Genomic DNA, 1,637 nt, shown 5'->3' with positions numbered 1-1,637 from the left:
CTCAGTTTTCACAACACTGGACCTGTGAGCCTGGGTGGGAAAGTGAATTCTTGAAATGCTTTCCAAATAAGCCCAATTTTTTCGTGTTCATGGAGATATATTCTCCACCATTATGAATAGTTTCCTATATATTAAAAAAAGTAGAAAGTAATTATTATTTACATTATTAAGTGTGAATACAATAGCAAATTAATGTGGAAATTATATTCATGCACTAAAATGAAGGTAAATAAATTGGAGAATATTAAAGAGTGCACTGTCAGGCAGGTGGCCATGAAGGAGAAGAGGGGAAAACCCCTGGAAATGATCCACATGGGAGTCTCAGGAGGTCAGCAAAGGCCTGATGGGGAGCTGAGGACAAGCCCTGCAGGTAACACCCAGACCCTGGGCAGCAGACCTCCACATCTGCACTGGGAGGTGCACTCTGCTCAGAAATGAGTAAACATATCAGAAAACCAAGAGTGACCTTCCTCTGCAGGGAAAGCAACTGCCAAATATACGAAAAATACTTTGAATAAGAATATGTAAAGTAATTGCATTTTTTCAAATGATCATTATTGTCAATGGATGTTTTTTAACACATGTTAGACAAGTGCTCTGACTGAGCAACAATCCCAGCCCCAAGTAATTGTATTCATTGCGTTATTTTTTTTCTTCCTCCCTCTTATCTCTTCTTCTTCTCAGAAAACCAGAATTTCCAGCAAATGGCCAATGCCACCATGGTAACTGAATTTCTCCTCCTGGCCTCTCCTGATGGCTGGGATCTGAGTTTCCTCTATTTCACAGTATTCCCAATTACCTACCTGGGTACCTTGTTAGGGAACCTTCTCATCGTCACTGTCACCACTGCTGACCAGAACCTGCACACACCCATGTACTTCTTCCTCAGGAACCTGTCCATCTTGGACATGTGCTACATTTCCATCACTGTCCCCAATGCCTGTGTCAACTCTTTCACTGGCAACAGGGCCATTTCAGTGGCTGGCTGTGCAACACAGATCTTCTTGGTCATTTTCTGTGCATATGTGGAGATGCTATTTCTCACCATCATGGCCTGGGACCGCTATGTGGCCATCTGCCAGCCCCTCCAGTACCCGCTCATCATGAACCCCCAGTTTTGTGTCCACGTGACCCTGGCTTCCCTGTTCAGTGGTCTGCTGTATGCAGTTGTGCACACGGGGAACACATTCCGGCTGTCCTTCTGCCAGTCAAACGTGGTGCACCAGTTCTTCTGTGATGTCCCCTCTCTGCTGAAGCTCTCCTGCTCTGACACCACCAGTAACCTGGTCCTCCTTCTTGTCTCTGCTGTATTGATTTGTGGTGGTTGCTTCCTTTTTATTGTGATGTCATATATTCGCATACTTTCTGCTGTGCTAAAATTTCCCACTGGGAACTCATCGAAGGCCTTCTCCCCCTGCACCCCTCATATCCTTGTTTTTTCCATCTTCCTCAGTTCTGGTGCAGGTGTGTACCTGAGGCCTTCAGAAGAGTCTCACACACTCCAGGACATGGTTCTCTCTACCTTTTACACCATGGTTCCTCCCTTCCTGAATCCTCTCATCTACAGTCTCAGGAACAAACAGGTAAAGGAAGCTATGAGGAGAATAATGCAAAGACAGTTGTTCTCAGGGAAATGA

The 1,637-nt window shown here is 45.0% G+C and overlaps 1 protein-coding gene across 1 annotated transcript; it reads left to right on the top strand.

Annotated features, from left to right (window-relative positions):
- Window positions 1-704: 704 nt before the first annotated feature.
- On the top strand, window positions 705-1,637 carry LOC143400270 (olfactory receptor 14C36-like). Its single transcript, XM_076857563.2, has one exon. The coding sequence runs from the start codon at window positions 705-707 to the stop codon at window positions 1,635-1,637; it is 933 nt and encodes a 310-aa protein (XP_076713678.2).

Source organism: Callospermophilus lateralis (assembly GCF_048772815.1).
Source record: "Callospermophilus lateralis isolate mCalLat2 chromosome 5 unlocalized genomic scaffold, mCalLat2.hap1 SUPER_5_unloc_2, whole genome shotgun sequence".
In the NCBI taxonomy this organism is placed as follows: Eukaryota; Metazoa; Chordata; class Mammalia; order Rodentia; family Sciuridae; genus Callospermophilus; species Callospermophilus lateralis.
This window is presented reverse-complemented; position numbering and strand designations above follow the sequence as displayed.

What these genes read in the sequence shown, in the direction of transcription:
- LOC143400270 (XM_076857563.2), top strand. Translation starts at nt 705, where the DNA reads ATGGCCAATGCCACCATGGTAACTGAATTTCTCCTCCTGGCCTCTCCT.